Source organism: Oncorhynchus mykiss, chromosome 18 (genome assembly GCF_057628025.1).
Source record: "Oncorhynchus mykiss isolate SJ-2025 chromosome 18, ASM5762802v1, whole genome shotgun sequence".
In the NCBI taxonomy this organism is placed as follows: Eukaryota; Metazoa; Chordata; class Actinopteri; order Salmoniformes; family Salmonidae; genus Oncorhynchus; species Oncorhynchus mykiss.
In genome coordinates, this window is record NC_143039.1 from 39,360,502 (window position 1) to 39,379,757 (window position 19,256).

General features: G+C 43.2%; 1 protein-coding gene across 2 annotated transcripts in view; it reads left to right on the forward strand.

The window, feature by feature from the left end:
• LOC110496010 (sorting nexin-27) overlaps positions 1-19,256 on the forward strand; it is a 70,802-nt gene that overhangs the window by 11,381 nt on the left and 40,165 nt on the right. For both annotated transcript variants that reach the window (XM_021571621.3, XM_036952496.2), the window contains exons 2-7: positions 808-1,039; positions 8,046-8,238; positions 14,116-14,180; positions 14,259-14,363; positions 17,999-18,077; positions 18,397-18,560. In XM_021571621.3, coding sequence (XP_021427296.1) covers positions 808-1,039; positions 8,046-8,238; positions 14,116-14,180; positions 14,259-14,363; positions 17,999-18,077; positions 18,397-18,560 — 838 coding nt within the window. The remainder of the gene's footprint in view (positions 1-807; positions 1,040-8,045; positions 8,239-14,115; positions 14,181-14,258; positions 14,364-17,998; positions 18,078-18,396; positions 18,561-19,256) is intronic.

Below are 19,256 nucleotides of genomic sequence, written 5' to 3' on the forward strand. Positions count from 1 at the left end.
AAATGAATAAGTAATGATGGAAACAGTGTGTATGGCAAGCAGGTGCTGCCCTGCCCTCTCTCCACCCCCTTGGTTCTGATAAGCAGATTAGCCAATACACCTGCTGCCATCTGGCCTCAGTACTGTTAGTTAGGCTTGGGCGGTATACGGTAGGGATGTGGCAAATTGTCAATTTTGCTTTTTAAATTGGGTTTCCATTCAAACAAAACAAATCATACAATTGCACGTCAATTCACAATGTACACTGAACCAAAATATAAATGCAACATGTAAAGTGTTGGTCCCATGTTTCATAAGATGAAATTAAAGAACCCAGAATTTCCATTTACACATAATGCTTATTTCTCTAAAATGTTGTGCACATGTTTGTTTACATCCCTGTTAGTGAGCATTTCTCATTTGCCAAGATAATCCATCCACCTGACAGGTGTGGCATATCAAGAAGCTGATTAAACAGCATGATCATTACACAGGTGCACCTTGTGCTATGTACAATAAAAGGCCACTCTAAAATATGCAGTTTTGTCACAACACAATGCCACAGATGTCTCAAGGTTTGAAGGAGCACACAATTGGCATGCTGAATGCAGGAATGTCCACCAGAGATGTTGCCAGAGAATTGAATGTTAATTTCTCTACCATAAGCCGCCTCATGTCATTTTAGAGAATTTGGCAGTACTTCCAACCGGCCTCACAACCGCAGACCATGTGTATGGGGAATAGGCCTAACCAAAAACTACCATCATGAATAGGCATAACATGAGCACTAATTCCATTCCGCCATCTCTCGCTCTATGCGTCCCACAGTAATGGAGTGAGCGTGGAGGGGGCCACCCACAAGCAGGTGGTGGATCTGATCCGGACCGGAGAGAGGGAGCTGGTGCTGTCCGTGCTGTCTGTGCCTCCCCAGGAGGCCGACTGCCTGGAGGCCGGGGATGAGAGCGCGGCCCAGCTCAGCTACGACTACAGCGACAAGCAGGCCGTACCCATCTCCATCCCCACCTTCAAGCACGTGGAGCAGCACGCCGAGAGGTTTGTGGTAAGTTAAAAAATGTATTACAGTGAGGTTTCTGGACGGCCTTGTTTACTACAGATGTGGGCTTTTAGAAAAGTTTAGTCGGTGTCTTTTCCGGTGCAGATTTCGGCCAAGCCAAAATGTGTAGGCCACTGCCAGTTAACACATGTACAATGCAACCTATATTTATCCCTTCCAAGTTAAATAATGTGTATGTGCAGGGCTCTAAATTAAATACATTAATTGGTGGCACTGCTGCTTCTAACTTAAAAATGTAGGAGCACAATATAACAATATAGGAGTACCAGAAAATATGCTTCTGCCTTCTTCTGAAACACATGTTGTGCCCTACAAACAAATATGTAACCCTATAAATACATGTTTTGTTTTAAAATGTTGATACAAATACCTAATCATTGAAATAAGTCATTTGTGGAATATTAGGTTTCAACATGATGTAAATGCAATGTTTTCACACTGTGATGCATTACATAAATTGTACACTTGCTTTTTTCACAAACCTTTTTCTCATGGCATGTTCATAATGAAACTGTAACCGCATTGGCAACCTAACACACTAGACAACTACATCAAAACTTGAGTTGCGTGGGGATTTGCTAAATTAAGGACTTCAAGAGCAGCTTGAGCCGCCACTCGCGCTACTGAAAACAGGTGCATCTTTCTTAATGTTCACCATTTATACTCACGTTTTAAGAGGATGTTATTCCCTTAATACTGGGAGTTGAGACAGTTAATAACATTACAAAGCTAAAATGGGGCACTATAAAATCTGTGTTTCAGAGAACGCGGTATAATCACGGACTCCAGACATCAAAACGGAATGTATTGAATTTAGTATGGAGTCAACTAAAATGTATTGAACCAAGTTAATGTTAAGTCATTAACAAAATCCATCTGGGATTTGTATTTTCGTGCACATTTCTGAAACTGCAGAGACATGCCCCTGTTTGTGTATGCGGTGCGTGTAGATCTACACTTTGTGGTAGCAGTTAGCGATTATGCTAATGATAACCTTCTGGTAGAGATCAAATCAAACTTTATTTGTCACATGCGCCGAATACAAGTGTAGACCTTACCGTGAAATGCTTGCTTACCCATAACCTTAACCAACAGCGCAGTTCAAGAAGATGTAATAAAATATTTACCAAATAGACTAATGTAAAAAATAATAATAAAAAGTAACACAACAAGAATAACAATAACAAGGCTATATACAGGGGGTACCGAGTCAGTGTGCGGGGGTACAGGTTAGTTGAGGTCATTTGTACGTGTAGGCAGAGGTGAAGTGACTATGCATAGATAATAAACAACGAGTAGCAGCAGTGTACAAAAGGGAGGGGGGGGGGAGGGGGGGGTTCAATGTAACTAGTCCGGTGGCGAATTTCATTAATGGCTTGGGAGTAGAAGCTGTTGAGGAGCCTTTTGGTCCTAGACTTGGTGCTCCGGAACTGCTTGCCGTGCGGTAGCAGAGAAAACAGTCTATAACTTGGGTGGCAATTTTATGGGATTTCCTCTGACACCGCCTATTTTATATAGGTCCTGGATGGCAGGAAGCTTGGCCCCAGTGACGTATGCACTTCCCTCTGTAGCACCTTATCTTACAAGATGCTGAGCAGTTGCCATACCAGGCGGTGATGCAACCAATGCTCTCGATGGTGCAGCTATAGAACCTTTTGAGGATCTGGGGTTTTGTCATGCCCTCTTCACGACTGTCTTGGTATGTTTGGGCTATTATAGTTGGTTGGTGATATGGATACCAAGGAAACTCGACCCGCTCCACTACAGCCCTGTCGATGATAATGGGGGCCTGTTCGGCTTGCCTTTTCCTGTAGTCCACAGTCAGCTCCTTTGTCTTGCTCACATTGAGGGAGAGGTTGTTATCCTGGCACCACACTGCCAGTTCTGACCTCCTCCCTATAGGCTATCTCATCGTTGTCGGTGATCAGGCCTACCACTGTTGTGTCGTCAGCAAACATAATGTTGTAGTCGTGTTTGGCCACACAGTTGTAGGTGAACAGGGAGTACAGGAGGGGACTAAGTACACACCCCTTAGAGTTATGGATCAGCTTGACAGACGTGTTATTTTCTACTCTTACCACCTGGGGGCGGAAGTCAGGAAGTCCAGGATCCAGTTGCAGAGGGAGGTGTTTAGTCCCAGAGTCCTTAGCTTAGTGATGAGCTTCGTGGGCACTATGGTGTTGAACGCTGAGCTGTAGTCAATGAACATCATTCTCACATAGGTGTTCCTTTTGTCCAGGTGGGAAAAGGCAGTGTTGAGTGCAATGGAGATTGCCTCATCTGTGTATCTTTTGGGACGGTATGCGAATTGGACAGGGTCAAGGGAGTCTGGGAGGATGCTGTTGATGAGAGCTATGACCAGCCTTTCAAAGCACTTCATGGTTACCGACGTGAGTGCCACGGGGTGGTAATCATTTAGGCAGGTTACCTTCGCTTCCTTGGGCACAGGGACTATGGTGGTCTGCTTGAAACATGTAGGTATTAGAGACTCGGTCAGGGAGAGGTTGAAAATGTCAGTGAAGACACGACAGTTGGTCCGGTCCGCGCATGCTTTGATTACATGTCCTGGTAGTCCGTCTGGCCAGCAGCTTTGTTAATGTTGACCTGTTTAAAGGTTTTGTTCACATCGGCAACCGAGAGTGTTATCACAGTGCTCCAGAACATCTGGTGCTCACGTGCATGCTTCAGTGTTGCTTGCCTCGATACGAGCATAAAAGGCATTTAGATCATCTGGTAGGCTCACGTCACTGAGCAGCTCGCGTCTGGGTTTCCTTTTGTAGTCCATAACAGTTTTCAAGCCCAGCCACATCAGACGATTCAATCTTAATTCAGTATTGATGCTTTACTTGTTTGGTGGTTTGACTGAGGGCATAGCGGGATTTCTTGTAAGCGTCCAGATTAGTCTCCCACTCCTTGAAAGGGGCAGCTCTAGCCTTTAGTTCGATGCGGATGTTGCCTGTAATCCGTGGCTTCTGGTTGGGATATGTATGTACGGTCACTGTGGGGACAACGTCATCGATGCACTTATTGATGAAGTCGATGACTGAGGTGTTGTACTCCTCAATGCCATTGGATGAATCCCGGGATATATTCCAGTCTGTGCTAGCAAAACAGTCCTGAAGTGTAGCATCCGTGTCATTAGACCACTTCCGTATTGAGCGAGTCACTGGTACTTCCTGCTTTAGTTTTTGCTTGTAGCAGCCAGCATGCTCCTGTACTGCCCACGTCTGAGTGATGAAGGAAGATGGGCGAACAGGCCATGGCTCGGGTGGCTGGGGTCCCTTATTTTATCTTCTTGGCCTACCTTCGACATCTGGTGTTGTAGGTGTCCTGATGGGCTGGATAGTGATGCAGCCTGACAGTATGGTCTCTATAGTGCTCCTGTAAAACTCTGAGTGCCCTGTAGGACAGGCTGAATTCTTTCAGCATCCTGAGGTTGAAGAATCGCTGACGTGCTTTCTTCACCACAGTGTACGCGTGGTTTGACCATTTCAGCTTCTCGGAGATGTGCACGCCAAGGAACTTGAAGTTTTGGACCGCCTCCACGTCGGCCCTGTTGATGAGGATGGGGTGTGTCCAGCCTGGTTCCTCCTGAAGTCTACAGTCTGCTCCTTTGTTTTGTTGAGGGAGAGGTTGCCTACCTCCTCCCTATAGTCCGTCTCATCATTGTTTGTAATCAGGTCTACTACTTTTGCGTCGTCAGATGAACTTGATGATAGCGTTGGAATTGTGAGGCCACGCAGTCGTGGGTGTACAGGAGGGGACTGTGGACGCACCCTTGTGGGACCCCGTGTTGAGAATCAGTGTGGAGGAGGTAACAGGCCACCAGGGGGCGGCCTGTTATCCAGCGTGTCCTGCATTGCATATAATCAATGCAAAGCATGGGGATGATTTAACAAAAGCTCATTTGCGAGAAAAAAAACAATCGTTGCACGACTTTACCAAACATAAACACCAATGCCTTTCTTAAAATCAACACACATAAGTATATATTTTTAAACCTGCATATTTAGCTAAAATAACTCCAGGTTAGCAGGCAATATTAACCAGGTGAAATTGTCACTTCTCTTGCGTTCATTGCACGCAGAGTCAGGGTACATGCAACAGTTTGGACCGCCTGGCTCATTGCAAACTTTTTTGCCAGAATTTTACGTAATTATGACACCGATTAATGTAACAATGTAACAGCAATATTTAGACTTATGGATGCCACCCGTTAGATAAAATTCCAAACAGTTTCGTATTTCACTGAATTAATAAACGTTTTGTTTTCGAAATGGTAGTTTCCGGATTTGACCATATTAACCTCTCTGGGATATGTGGGACGGTAGCGTCACACCTCGCCAACAGCAAGTGAAAGTGCAGGGCGCCAAATTCAAAACAAAAATCTCATAATTAAAATTCCTCAAGCTTTCAGTATTTTACACCATTTAAAGATAACATTCTCGTTAATCCAGCCACAGTGTCTGATTTCAATGCTTTACAGCGAAAGCACCACAAACGATTATGTTAGGTCACCACCAACTCACAGAAAAACACAGCCATTTTTCCAGCCAAAGAGAGGGGTCACAAAAAGCACAAATAGAGATCAAATTAATCACTAACCTTTGATCATCTTCATCAGATGACACTCATAGGACTTCATGTTAAACTATACATGTATGTTTTGATCGATAAAGTGCATATTTATATCAAAAAATCTAATTTTACAATTGCTTGTTTCTGTAAATAGAGCCACATACTCTATTTACAGAAATACTCATTATAAATGTTGATGAAAATACACGTGTTATACATGGAATTAAAGATATACTTCTCCTTAATGCAACCGCTGTGTCAGATTTCAAAACTTTACTGAAAAGCAAACCATGCAATAATCTGAGTACAGCGTTCATACAACAAAGCAGCCGAAAATATATTGGGTAGTCAACATTAGTCATAAATAGCATTATAAATATTCACTTACCTTTGATGATCTTCATCAGAATGCACTCCCAGGAATCGCAGTTCCACAATAATGTTTGTTTTGTTCGATAATGTCCATTTATGTCCAAATAACTTATTTTGTTAGGGCGTTTGGTAAACAAATCCAAAAGCGCATTCAGGTCCAGCCGAAAGACGGACGAGAAGTTCAAAAAGTTCCGTTACAGCCCGTAGAAACTTGTCAAACTAAGTATAGAATCAATCTTTAGGATGATTTTATCATCAATCTTCAATAATGTTCCAACCGGAGAATTCCTATGTCTGTAGAAAAGCAATGGAACGAGAGCTAACTCTCTCATGCCCGCGCCTCAGAGCCTGTGGCACTCTGCCAGACACCTGACTCATTCCTCTCTCATTCGGTCCCACTTGACAGTAGAAGCCTGAAACAACGTTCTAAAGACTTGACATCTAGTGGAAGCCTTAGGAAGTGCAACATAACCAATGCATACTACAATAGGGGCTGAGTTAAACTACAAGCCTCAGATTTCCCACTTCCTGGTTGGATTTCTCTCAGGTTTTCACCTGCCATATGAGTTCTGTTACACTCTCAGACATCATTCAAACAGTTGTAGAAACTTCAGAGTGTTTTCTATCCAATACTACTAATAATATGCATATATTAGCATATGGGACAGAGTAGCAGGCAGTTTACTCTGGGAACCTTATTCATCCAAGCTACTCAATACTGCCCCCCTGTCACCAAGAAGTTAATGACCAAAGGCTCGTATTTCTGTGTGTTATTATGTTATAATTAAGCCTATGATTTGATATTTGATAGAGCAGTCTGACTGAGCGATGGTAGGCACCAGCAGGCTTGTAAGCATTCATTCAAACAGCACTTTTGTGCATTTTTCCAGCAGCTCTTCGTTGTGCTTCAAGCATTGCTCTGTTTATGACTTCAAGCCTATCAACTCTCGAGATTAGGCTGGTGTAATCGATGTGAAATGGCTAGCTAGTTAGTGGGGTGAGCGCAAATAGCGTTTCAAACATCACTCACTCTGAGACTTGGAGTAGTTGTTTCTCTTGCTCTGCATGGGTAACGCTGCTTCGAGGTTGGCTGTTGTCGATGTGTTCCTAGTTCGAGCCCAGGTAGGAGCGAGGAGCGGGAAGGAAGCTATACTGTTACACTGGCAATACTAAAGTGCCTATAAGAACATCCAAGAGTCAAAGGTATATGAAATACAAATGGTATAGAGAAATAGTCCTATAAATATTACAACTTCAACCTAAAACCTCTTACCTTGGAATATTGAAGTCTCATGTTAAAAGGAACCACCAGCTTTCATATATTCTCATGTTCTGAGCAAGGAACTTAAACTTTAGCTTTTTTACATAGCACATATTGCACTTTTACTTTCTTCTCCAACACTGTTTTTGCATTATTTAAACCACATTTATTTTAGCCTAAATTGATTTTTATTGATGTATTATATTAAGTTAAAATAAGTATTCATTCTGTATTGTTGTAATTGTCATTATTACAAATACATTTCTTTTTTAATTGTCAGATTAATCGGTGTCGGCTTTTTTTGGTCCTCCAATAATCGGTATCGGCGTTGAAAAATCATAATCGGTCGACCTCTAATTTGTATCCGCTCTCGTTGGATTTTATTACAATCTGAAAACGATGTGAAGCCACGCCCACTTTTTTAAGAATTGCATTATTGGCTTTAAAGGCATGAAAATAATGCTGCTTGAATACTTCGTATTTTGACGAATGTAGTACGACATCAGGGAACTTTTGGCATACTAACTATATCCATACTATGACAAATAAGCATAATATATACTCAATTTACGACACAAATAGTATGATTAGTGTGGTTAGTATGAGTATTCGAACACTCATGTCGCTTCGGCAAAACATTTAGGAGCATATGTAACCAAAAATGTCACACTTAAGATTCCTGTGTACATGTCAAATCTTTTACAAGTGAATACAGTGCATAATTTCCCCAGTGTTCTGTCGTATGATGCCTTCCCGCTCACCTCGGTCTGTCCCCTACAGGTGTACAACGTGTACATGTCGGGCAGGCAGCTGTGCTCCAAGCGTTACCGAGAGTTTGCTATCCTGAACCAGAACCTGAAGAGGGAGTTTGCCAGCTACATCTTCCCCAAGATACCCGGGAAGTGGCCCTTCTCCCTGTCTGAGCAGCAGCTGGACGCACGCCGCAGGGGCCTGGAGGAGTATCTGGAAAGAGGTGAGGTGTTCGACGAGAATAAGGGAGCAAAGGTAGTGAAGGAGGTATTGTAGAGAATTGAGGAGAGGTAAATAAGGAAAACACTCTAGGTTCAGGATGGCAACTTAATTCCATTCAATAATGTGTAACGCTGACTTGCGGATAGTGCCTATAGATCCAGCACCACAGGCATCATATTACGCAGATGTATATTTCACATATATACTGAGAAAACCAAACATTAAGAACACCTTCCTAATATTGAGTTGCACCCCCAAATTTTGCCCTCAGAACAGAAGGCCAGCATCCCGGAGTCGCCTCTTCACTGTTGACGTTGAGACTGGTGTTTTGCGGGTACTATTTAATGCAGCTGCCAGTTGAGGACTTGTGAGGTGTCCGTTTCTCAAATTAGACACTCAAATGTACTTGTCCTCTTGCAGCGGGGCCTCCCACTCCTATTTCTATTCTAGTTAGAGCCAGTTTGCACTGTTCTGTGAAGGGACTAGTACACAGCGATGTACAAGATCTTCAGTTTCTTGGCAATTTCTCACATGGAATAGCCTTAATTTCTCAGAACTAGAATAGACTGATGAGTTTCAGAAGAAAGTTATTTGTTTCTGGCCATTTTGAGCCTGTAATCGAACCCACAAATGCTGATGACCCAGGTACTCAACTAGTCTAAAGAAAGCCAGTTTTATTGCTTCTTTAACTCTTCGAACCACCCATCCCGGATCCGGGAGAATTATCATCAACAACGCTGAATAGCATAGCGCCACAGTCAAATAATATTACTAGAAAATATTAATATTCATGAAATCACAAGTGCAATATAGGATAACACAGTTTTTTGTTAATCCACCTGTCGTCTCAGATTTTTAAATTATGCTTTACAGCGAAAGCAATACAAGCGTTTGTAAGTTTATCGATTGCTCGACAAAACAATAAGTACACCTAGCATCAGGTAACTTGGTCACGAAAATCAGAAAAGCAATCAAATTAATCGTTTACCTTTGATGATCTTGGGATGTTTTCTCTCACGAGACTCCCAGTTAGACAACAAATGTTCCTTTTGTTCCATAAAGATATTTTTTATATCCAAATACCTCCCGTTAGTTTGGTGCGTTATGCCCAGGAATCCACCGGAAAGAGCGGTCACGACAACGCAGACAAAAATTCCAAATTAGCTCCATAATGTCCACAGAAAAATGTAAAACGTTTTTTTATAATCAATCCTCATGGTGTTTTTCAAATATCTATACGATAATATATCAACCGGGACAGTTGGCTTTTCACTAGGACCGGGAGTAACAATGGACGCCTCTCTCTTTTGCGCACAAATCACTCTGAGAGCCCCCACCTGTCCACTTACGCAATGTGGTCGTTCACGCTCATTCTTCAAAATAAAAGCCTGAAACTATGTCTAAAGGCTGTTGACACCTTAGGGAAGCCATAGAAAAATGAATCTGGTTGATATCCCTTTCAATGGGCAATAGGGATGCATAGGAACACAGGGATTTCAAAATAAGAGTAACTTCCTGATTGGATTTTTCTCAGGCCTGCAATATCAGTTCTGTTATACTCACAGACAATATTTTTACAGTTTTGGAAACTTTTGTGTTTTCTATCCTAATCTGTCAATTATATGCATATTCTAGCATCTGGTCCTGAGAAATAGGCCGTTTACTTTGGGAACGTTATTTTTCCAAACATAAAAATAGTGCCCTCTAGCTTCAAGAGGTTTTAATCAGTACAACAGTTTTCAGCTGTGCTAACCGAATTGCAAAAGGGTTTTCTAATGATCAATTAGCCTTTTAAAATGATAAACTTGGATTAGCTAACACATCGTGCCATTGGAACACAGGAGTGATGGTCGCTGATAATGGGCCTCTGTACGGCTACGCAGATATTCCATTCAAAACCAGCCGTTTCCAGATACAATAGTCATTTATAACGTTAACAATGTCTACACTGTATTTCTGATTAATGTGATATTTTAATGAATACAATGTGCTTTTCTTTCAAAAACAAGGACATTTCTAAGTGACCCCAAACTTTTGAACGGTAGTGTACATGTAGAAAAAGGTAAAGTTACAATGCATGAATAATAAACAGAGTAGCAGCAGCATGACAATGTGGGGTGGGGACAATGCAAGTAGTCCGGGTAGCAATTTGATTAACTCTTCAAGAGTCTTATGGCTTGGTGGTTGAAGCTGTTAAGAAGCCTTTTTGACCTAGACTTGGTTCTCCGGTGCCGTGCGGTAGCAGAGAGGAACGGTCTATGAATAGGGTGGCTGGAGTCATTGGCAATTTTTTGGTCCTTCCTCTGACACCGCCTGGCATAAAGGTTCCTGGATGGCAGGAAGCCTGGCCCCTGGATGGCAGGAAGCCTGGCCCCGGTGATGTACTGGGCCGGACACAATACCCTTTGTAACTGCGGTCGGAGGCCGTGCAGTTGCCGTACCAGGCGGGGATGCAACCATGCAATCTCGATGGTGCACCTGTATAACTTTTTGAGGATCTGAGGACCCATGCCAAATCTTTTCAGTCTCCTGGGGTGGAATAGGTGTTGTCGTGCCCTCTTCATGACTGTCTTGGTGTGTTTGGACCATGATCGTTTGTTGACTATGTGGACACCAAGGAACTTGAAGTTCTCAGCCTGCTCCACTACAGCCCTGTCGATGAGAATGGGGGCGTGCTCGGGCCTACTTTTTCTGTAATCCACAATCATCTTTTTTGTCTTGATCACGTTCAGGGAGAGGTTGTTATCCTGGCACCACACTGTCTCTGACCTCCCTATAGACTGTCTCATCGTTGTCAGTGATCAGGCCTACCACTGTTGTGTCATCGGCAAACTTGATGGTGTTGGTGTTGTGCTTGCCATGCAGTCATGGGTGAACAGGGAGTACAGGAGGGGACTGAGCACGCACCCTGAGGGGCCCCTGGGTTGTGGACCAGCGTGGCAGATGTTGTTACATACCCTTACCACCCGGAGGTGGCCTGTCTGGAAGTGCAAGATCCAGTTGCAGAGGGAGGTGTTTAGTCTCAGGGTCCTTAGCTTAGTGATGAGCTTTGAGGGCACAATGGTGTTGAACGCTGAGCTGTAGTCAATGAATAGCATTCTCACGTAAGTGTTCCTTTTGTCCAGGTGGGAATGGGCAGTGTGGAGTGCAGTAGAGATTGCATCATCTGTGGATCTGTTGGGGCGGTATGCAAATTGGAGTGGGTCTAGGTTTTCTGCTATCATGGTGTTGATGTGAGCCATGACCAGCCTTTCAAAGCACTTCATGGCTACAGACGTGAGTGCTACGGGTCGGTAGTCATATAGTCAGGTTACCTTGGTGTTCTTGGACACAGGGAATATGGTGGTCTGCTTGAAACGTTGGTATTACGGACTCGGTCAGGGACAGGTTGACAATGTCAGTTAAGACACTCCGAGCACACGTCCTGGTAATCCGTCTGGCCTTGTGAATGTTGACCTGTTTACATTTACATTTGCACTTTGAATGGTACACATACACAATCCATGTCTTTAACCTGTATCCTCCCCTTCATCTGCACTGATTTGAAATGGATTTAACAAGTGACATCAATAAGGGATCATAGCTTTCACCAGGGCGGTCTTTGTCATGGAAAGAGCAGGTGTTCTTAATGTTTTGTATATTTGGTGGATATTATTATTACTTTCTATTTAATTATGTGTTATTACACCCCTTCCATCTGTCAGTGCTGGAGATGAAAAGTCAGTTGAGGAGAGATTAGAAAACATTTAGCACATGTTATAATTTTTGGAATGCCTGTGTGAGTTCAAGTAGGGATACCTAGTCAGTTGTATGACTGAATGCATTCAACTGAAATGTGTCTTCTGAATCAGAGGTGCGGGGGGCTGCCATAATCGACATCCATGTCTTCGGCTTCCGGGAAACAGTAGGTTAACTGCCTTGCTCAGGGGCAGAACGACAGATTTTTACCTTGTCAGCTCGGGGATTCGATCCAGCAATCTTTCGGTTACTGGCCCAACGCTGTAACCACTAGGCTACCTGCCGAGTGTTTCGAGAAGTGAGAAACCAAGTATGCTGTAATGCAGTGTGTTGAACTTCGACATAGCTCTCTATCTCCTGCAGACGTATCGCTAATCATTGCAATACTTGTTGAATGCCCTTGAATGTGTATGTACGTTAATGTACTTGTATGTACATGTACAGTTGAAGTCGGGAGTTTACATAATACACTTAGGTTGGAGTCATTAAAACTTGTTTTTCAACCACTCCACAAATTTCTTGATAACAAACTAGAGTTTTGGCAAGTCGGTTAGGATATCTACTAAGTCATTTTTTCAACAATTGTTTCCAGATTATTTCACTTTTCCAGTGGGTCAGAAGTTTACATGCACTAAGTTGACTGTACCTTTAAACAGCTTGGAAAATTCCAGAAAATGATGTCATGGCTTTAGGATCTTCTGATAGGCTAATTGACATAATTTGAGTTAATTGGAGGTGCACATGTGGATGTATTTCATGGCCTACCTTCAAACTCAGTGCCTCTTTGCTTGACATCATGGGAAAATCTAAAGAAATCAGCCACGATCTCAGAAAAAAAATTGTAGACCTCCACAAGTCTGGTTCATCCTTGGGAGCAATTTCCAAATGCATGAAGGTACCACGTTCATCTGTACAAACAATAGTATGCAAGTATAAACACCATGCGGCAGGGTAGCCTAGTGGTTAGTGTTGGACTAGTAACCGGAAGTCTTAACTGACTTGCCTAGTTAAATAAAGGTAAAATAAAAAATAAAATAAAAAATAATACCACTCAGGAAGGAGACGCATTCTGTCTCCTAGAGATGAATGTACTTTGGTGTGAAAAGTGAAAATCAATCCCAGAACAACAGCAAAGGACCTTGTGAAGATGCTGGAGGAAACGGCTACAAAAGTATGTATATCCACAGTAAAACGAGTCCTATATCGACATAACCTGAAAGGCCGCTCAGCAAGGAAGAAGCCACTGCTCCAAAACCGCCATCAAAAAGCCAGACTACGGTTTGCAACTGCCAATGGGGACAAAGATCGTACTTTTTGGAGAAATGTCCTCTGGTCTGATGAAACAAAAATAGAACTGTTTGGCCGTAATGACCATTGTTGTGTTTGGAGGAAAAAGGGAGAGGCTTGCAAGCCGAGGAACAACATCCAAATGTGAATCACGGGTGGGCAGCATCATGCTGTGGGGGGGACTTTGCTGCAGTGGGGACTGGTGCACTTCACAAAATAGATGACATGAGAAGGGGAAATTATGTGGATATATTGAAGCAACATCTCAAGACATCACTCAAGAAGTTAAAGCTTGGTCGCAAATGGGTCTTCCAAATGGACAATGACCCCAAGCATACTTCCAAAGTTGTGGCAAAATGGCTTAAGGGCAACTAAGTCAAGGTATTGGAGTGGCCATCACAAAGCCCTGACCTCAATCCTATAGAACATTTGTGGGCAGAACTGAACCAGCTCTGTCAGTTGGAATGGGCCAAAATTCACCCAACTTATTGTGGGAAGGCTACCCAAAATGTTTGACCCAAGTTAAACAACTTTAAGGCATGGCTACCAAATACTAAATGAGTGTATGTAAACTTCTGACCCACTGGGAATGTGATGAAAGAAATACAAGCTGAAAGAAATCATTCTCTCTACTATTATTCTTACATTTCACATTCTTAAAATAAAGTGGTGATCCTAACTGACCTAAGACAGGAACTTTTTACTAGGATTAAATGTCAGGAACTGTGAAACTGAGTTTAAATGTATTTGGCTAAGGTGTGTGTAAACTTCCGACTTCAACTCTATGTGTATGTTCAAAGTGTACATGTGAATGCAATATGTTAAGATGACATTTTGCTCTCTTCTTCTGTAGTTTGTTCTGTGCGGGTGATTGGGGAGAGTGACATCATGCAGGAATTCCTGTCTGAATCAGATGAGGTACGTTTGTGCAGGCAGGTTCCGTAGCTGTGTGTGACACACACACTGATGCTCACCCTTTCTTTCTCTGTTTGTCAGAATTACAATGGTGTGTCAGACGTGGAGTTGCGGATAGCCCTGCCAGACAAGACCACCATCTCTGTCAGGGTGCGCAAGAACAGCACGACTGACCAAGTCTACCAGGTATAACAAAAAATACCTATTGTAAAATTGACTGTCTGTAAAATGTGTATGCGATGTACAAATTGAAGGTAAAAGCCGAAGTGTTTATTAGTTTACTCCATTTGGGGGATTGGTGGTAGGGTTTGCGGGGAATAATAAAGGTTTATTCTTTATAAAGTATGTATGTCTATAGACGTATGTATAAAATGTATTTATATAGCCCTTCTTACATCAGCTGATATCTCAAAGTGCTGTACAGAAACCCAGCCTAAAACCCCAAACAGCAAGCAATGCAGGTGTAGAAGCATGGTGGCTAGGAAAAACTCTCTAGAAAGGCCAAACCTAGGAAGAAACCTAGAAAGGAACCAGGCTATGAGGGGTGGCCAGTCCTCTTCTGGCTGTGCCCGGTGGAGATTATAACAGAACATGGCCAAGATGTTCAGCATGGTCAAATAATAATAATCACAGAAGTTGTTGAGGGTGCAGCAAGTCAGCACCTCAGGAGTAAATAATTAACAGTATCTCTACCGCTCCTGCTGTCTCTAGAGAGTTGAAAACAGCAGGTCTGGGACAGGTAGCACTTCCAGTGAACAGGTCAGGGTTCCATAGCCGCAGGCAGAACAGTTAAAACAGGAGCAGCAGCACGCCAAGGTGGACTGGGGACAGCAAGGAGTCATCATGCCAGGTAGTCCTGAGGCATGGTCCTAGGGCTCAGGTCCTCCTCTGAGAGAGAGAATTAGAGAGAGCATACTTAAATTCACACAGGACACCGGATAAGACAGGAGAAGTACTCCAGATATAACAAACTGACCCTAGCCCCCCGACACATAAACTACTGCAGCATAAATACTGGAGGCTGAGACAGGAGGGGTCAGGAGACACTGTGGCCTCTTCCGATGATACCCCCGGACAGGGCCAAACAGGAAGGATATAACCCCACCCACTTTGCCAAAGCACAGCCCCCACACCACTAGAGGGATATCTTCAACCACCAACTTACCATTCTGAGACAAGGCCGAGTATAGCCCACAAAGATCTCCGCCACGGCACAACCCAAGGGGGGGTGCCAACCCAGACAGGAAGATCACATCAGTGACTCAACCCACTCAAGTGACGCACCCTTCCTAGGGACGGCATGGAAGAGCACCAGTAAGCCAGTGACTCAGCCCCTGTAAATAGGGTTAGAGGCAGACAATCCCAGTGGAGAGAGGGGAACCGGCCAGGCAGAGACAGCAAGGGCGGTTCTTTGCTCCAGTGCCTTTCCGTTCACCTTCACACTCCTGGGCCAGACTACACTCAGTCATATGACCCACTGAAGAGATGAGTCTTCAGTAAAGACTTAAAGGTTGAGACTGAGACTGCGTCTCTCACATGGGTAGGCAGACCATTCCATAAAAATGGAGCTCTATAGGAGAAAGCCCGGCCTCCAGCTGTTTGCTTAGAAATTCTAGGGACAATTAGGGGGCCTGCGTCTTGTGACCGTAGCGTGCATGTACGGCAGGACCAAATCGGAAAGATGGGTAGGAGCAAGCCCATGTAATGCTTTGTAGGTTAGCAGTAAAACCTTGAAATCAGCCCTTGCCTTAACAGGAAGCCAGTGTAGGGAGGCTAGCACTGGAGTAATATGATCACATTTTTTGGTTCTAGTCAGGATTCTAACAGCCGTATTTAGCACTAACTGAAGTTTATTTAGTGCTTTATCCGGGTAGCTGGAAAGTAGAGCACTGCAGTAGTCCAACCTAGAAGCAACAAAAGCATGGATCAACCTTTCTGCATCATTTTTGGACAAAGTTTCGGATTTTTGCAATGTTACGTAGATGGAAAAAAGCTGTATATATGTGAATATGTATACATGCATGTATGGATATATATACATTTACCCAAAAAATAGGGACTGGAAATGATGCAGACAATTACTTTGATGGAAGCAACATTCTTTCTGCAATATTAAGCTGATCTTTAATAAAACATTTTTTTTTTTTTTAAGTCTACCAGGTATATTGAGCAGTGCCGTGTTCCTCACTTCTAGTCCTAGAGGCAGGGCTCTAAAGTGTGACGGCACAAAGCACGAATAAGGCAGAGAGGGAGATGATATGGCAGCCCCTGATAGGACTGGGCTATGGTGTGTGCATTTTCCACCTCTCAAAACATGGTGCTAATAAAGTTAACAAAGCACTCGCTAGTTTAGCTAGCTAGCTACTGTAATGAATAGCTACAGTGCCTTCAGAATGTGTTCATACCCCTTGACTTATTTTGACACATTTTGTTACAGCTTGAATTCAATATTGATTAAATTTATTTCTCACCCATCTAGACACAATAGTCCATAATGACAAGGTGAAAACATTAGATTTTTTGGGGCCAAATGAAATACAGCAATATCTCATTTACGTAATTCACACCCGAGTCAATACTTTGTAGATGTGTCGTTGGAGGCGATCCCAGCTTTGAGTCGTCTTGGGTATGTCTATCAGCTTTGTACAGATTTTCTCAAGCTCTGTTACGTTAGATGGGGAGCAGCAGTGAACAGCAGTCTTCCACAGATTTTCAATGGGATTCAAGTCTGGAGTGCACTCTGAAGCATGTTCTTATCAAAGATTTTCCAGTATTTGGCTCCATTCGTTGTTCCTCTATCCTTACCAGTCTCCCAGTCCCTGCTGCTGAATAGCATTCCCATAGCATGATGCTGCCACCACCATTCTTCACAGTAGGGATGGTGTTAGACAGGTGATGAGCTGTGCCTGGTTTTCTCCAGACATAGCGCTTTGCATTCAGGCCGAGGAGTTACGTTTTTCTCATCAGACCACTTAATCTTTTGCATTATGTTCTGAGTTTTTCACGTCACTTTTTGCAAACTACAGGCGTGCTGTTATTTGCCTTTTTCTCAGGATGGCTTCCGTCTGGCCACTCCCATAAAGCCCAGATTGGTGAAGTGCTGTAGAGACTGTTGTCCTTCTGGCATATTCTCCCATCTCAGCCAATGAACGCTGTAGTTCTGTCAGTGGTCATTGGGTTCTTGGTCACCTCCCTGACCAAGGTCCTTCTTGCCTGGTTGCTCAGTCAGTACACCACTGAATACACCCTTGATTCAACCAATCAACTTCTATATTAATAATACATTTTATTTTAAACGCTTTTCGAGACACCCAAAGTCACTTTATATGCACAAGAAAATCTGCAGGATAAATATAATAAAATCTCATATTAAAATAAGTGTACATAAAAGTACACTAAACATAAGGACAGACGAATAATGAAGATATTAATGAAATCATCATGGGGCGGCAGGGTAGCCAAGTGTTGGACTAGAAACCGGAAGGTTGCAAGTTCAAACCCCTGAGCTGACAAGGTACAAATCTGTCGTTCTGCCCCTGAACAGGCAGTTAACCCACTGTTCCTAGGCCGTCATTGAAAATAAGAATTTGTTCTTAACTGACTTATATAAAAATAAAATAAATTAAATAAATAAAAATCAAGACCCTGGTTAGTTGAATCATCTGGTGGGTTAATGCTGGGACAAAGTTTGCACTCATAGGACCAGAGTGTGTAACACTAGATCAATATCAATGCATGCATAGCTCTTATGTGACTGAATGGTGCATGCATATAAATAACTTATGGGCCGCCACTGTACTTTCCCTCTCTCCATCCGCCAGGCTTTAGTGATGAAGGTTGGTATGGACAGCATCATGGCCAGCTACTTTGCCCTCTTTGAAGTCATCAACCACTCCTTTGGTAAGACCATTCATCTGTAAATTCATTCATTCCTCTGGAGTCCACAGCTAGTCCATGTACCGACCCCTTTCACCTTTACTCTTCTGATTACAGTTGCATCTCAGTAGTCTAAAGTGGCTTCCTCTCCATGTCTCCTTCCCCGTAACTGCACTGATCTTCAAACACAGAGAAATTTAAATGAAAGTAGCCACCAAAACATGTTTCCGCCATGCCGTCTCCTCACAGCCTATGTTTCTCCAGATCTGTGCTGATGACAGGAAGGTGAAACCTCTATAGTCTATTGAGACGCGCCCTTAACCACCTCTCCCCATTTCCCTAGTGAGAAAACTGGCCCCCAACGAGTTCCCCCACAAGTTGTACGTGCAGAACTACACATCGGTCGTGCCGGGTACCTGTCTGGCCCTCCGCAAGTGGCTCTTCACCTCTCAGGAGGAGGAGCTGCTCAGGGACAAACCTCTGGCCGTTCACTACTGCTTCCACCAGGTAAGAGCTCTCTCTTGACTGTCGTTCCAACTATCGGTTGGAGGCTTAAAATACTTAAAACTTTCAAATCTGTCTGACAATTGTTGTAGTCCAGACCAATGCTCTGCCATGCAGAAGAAATATGAGCCCGCTTAGAGAAGCATGAGATTGAACTTCATTAAACTTTCTAGAGTTTTCTCCTTTAGTTAACACTATCAACATTTTGCTCTACTGTTTGAGTGGCGCAGTGGTCTAAGTCGCTGCATCTCAGTGCAAGAAACGTCACTACAGTCCCTGGTTCAAATCTAGGCTGTATCACATCCGGCCGTGATTGGGAGTCCCATAGGGTGGCGCAAAATTGGCCCAGCGTTGTCTGGGATTGGCTGGGGAGGGCCGTCGTTGTACAGTTGAAGTTGGAAGTTTACATACACTTAGATTGGAGTAATTAAAACACGTTTTTCAACCACTCCACAAATTTATTGTAAACAAACTATAGTTTTGGCAAGTCGGTTAGGACATCTACTTTGTGCATGACACAAGTAATTTTTCCAACCATTGTTTACAGACAGATTATTTCACTTATATTTCACTGTATCACAATTCCAGGGGGTCAGAAGTTTACATACACTAAGTTGGCTGTCTTTAAACAGCTTGGAAAATTCCAGAAAACAACGACATGCTTTAGAAGCTTCTGATAGGCTAATTGGAGGTGTACCT